The 267-nt window shown below is 67.0% G+C and overlaps 1 protein-coding gene across 1 annotated transcript in view; it reads right to left on the minus strand.

The window, feature by feature from the left end:
- ETH_00041570 (uncharacterized protein) overlaps nt 1–267 on the minus strand; it is a gene marked incomplete at both ends in the record, with an annotated part of 1852 nt that overhangs the window by 93 nt on the left and 1492 nt on the right. Inside the window, one exon of the mRNA XM_013374536.1 lies at nt 1–165. Within this exon, the coding sequence (XP_013229990.1) occupies nt 1–165 (165 nt within the window). The remainder of the gene's footprint in view (nt 166–267) is intronic.

The following is a 267-nucleotide window of genomic DNA, read 5'->3' on the forward strand; positions in this document are numbered from 1 at the left end:
CGGGTTTTCCTGCTGCAGCCTCTCCAGCAGCTGCTGCTGCTGCCGCGCCTCCACCTGCCGCCGCTTCCGCCGCCCCTCTTTTGACTTCACCCGCTTCAGCCGGTGCAGCCGCCGGTGTTCTTGCGACAGCAGAAACCGCAGCCGCGCAGCTTGCTGCTGCTCTTGCTGCAGCAGCAGCAGCAGCAGCACCGGACACCCACGCAGGGGGACTCCGCGTCACGACAGGGTCGGCCAGCAGCAGCAGCAACAGCGGCAGTAGCAACAACA

Source organism: Eimeria tenella, genomic scaffold, assembly GCF_000499545.2.
Source record: "Eimeria tenella Houghton genomic scaffold, Eth_scaff2103, whole genome shotgun sequence".
NCBI lineage: Eukaryota > Apicomplexa > Conoidasida > Eucoccidiorida > Eimeriidae > Eimeria > Eimeria tenella.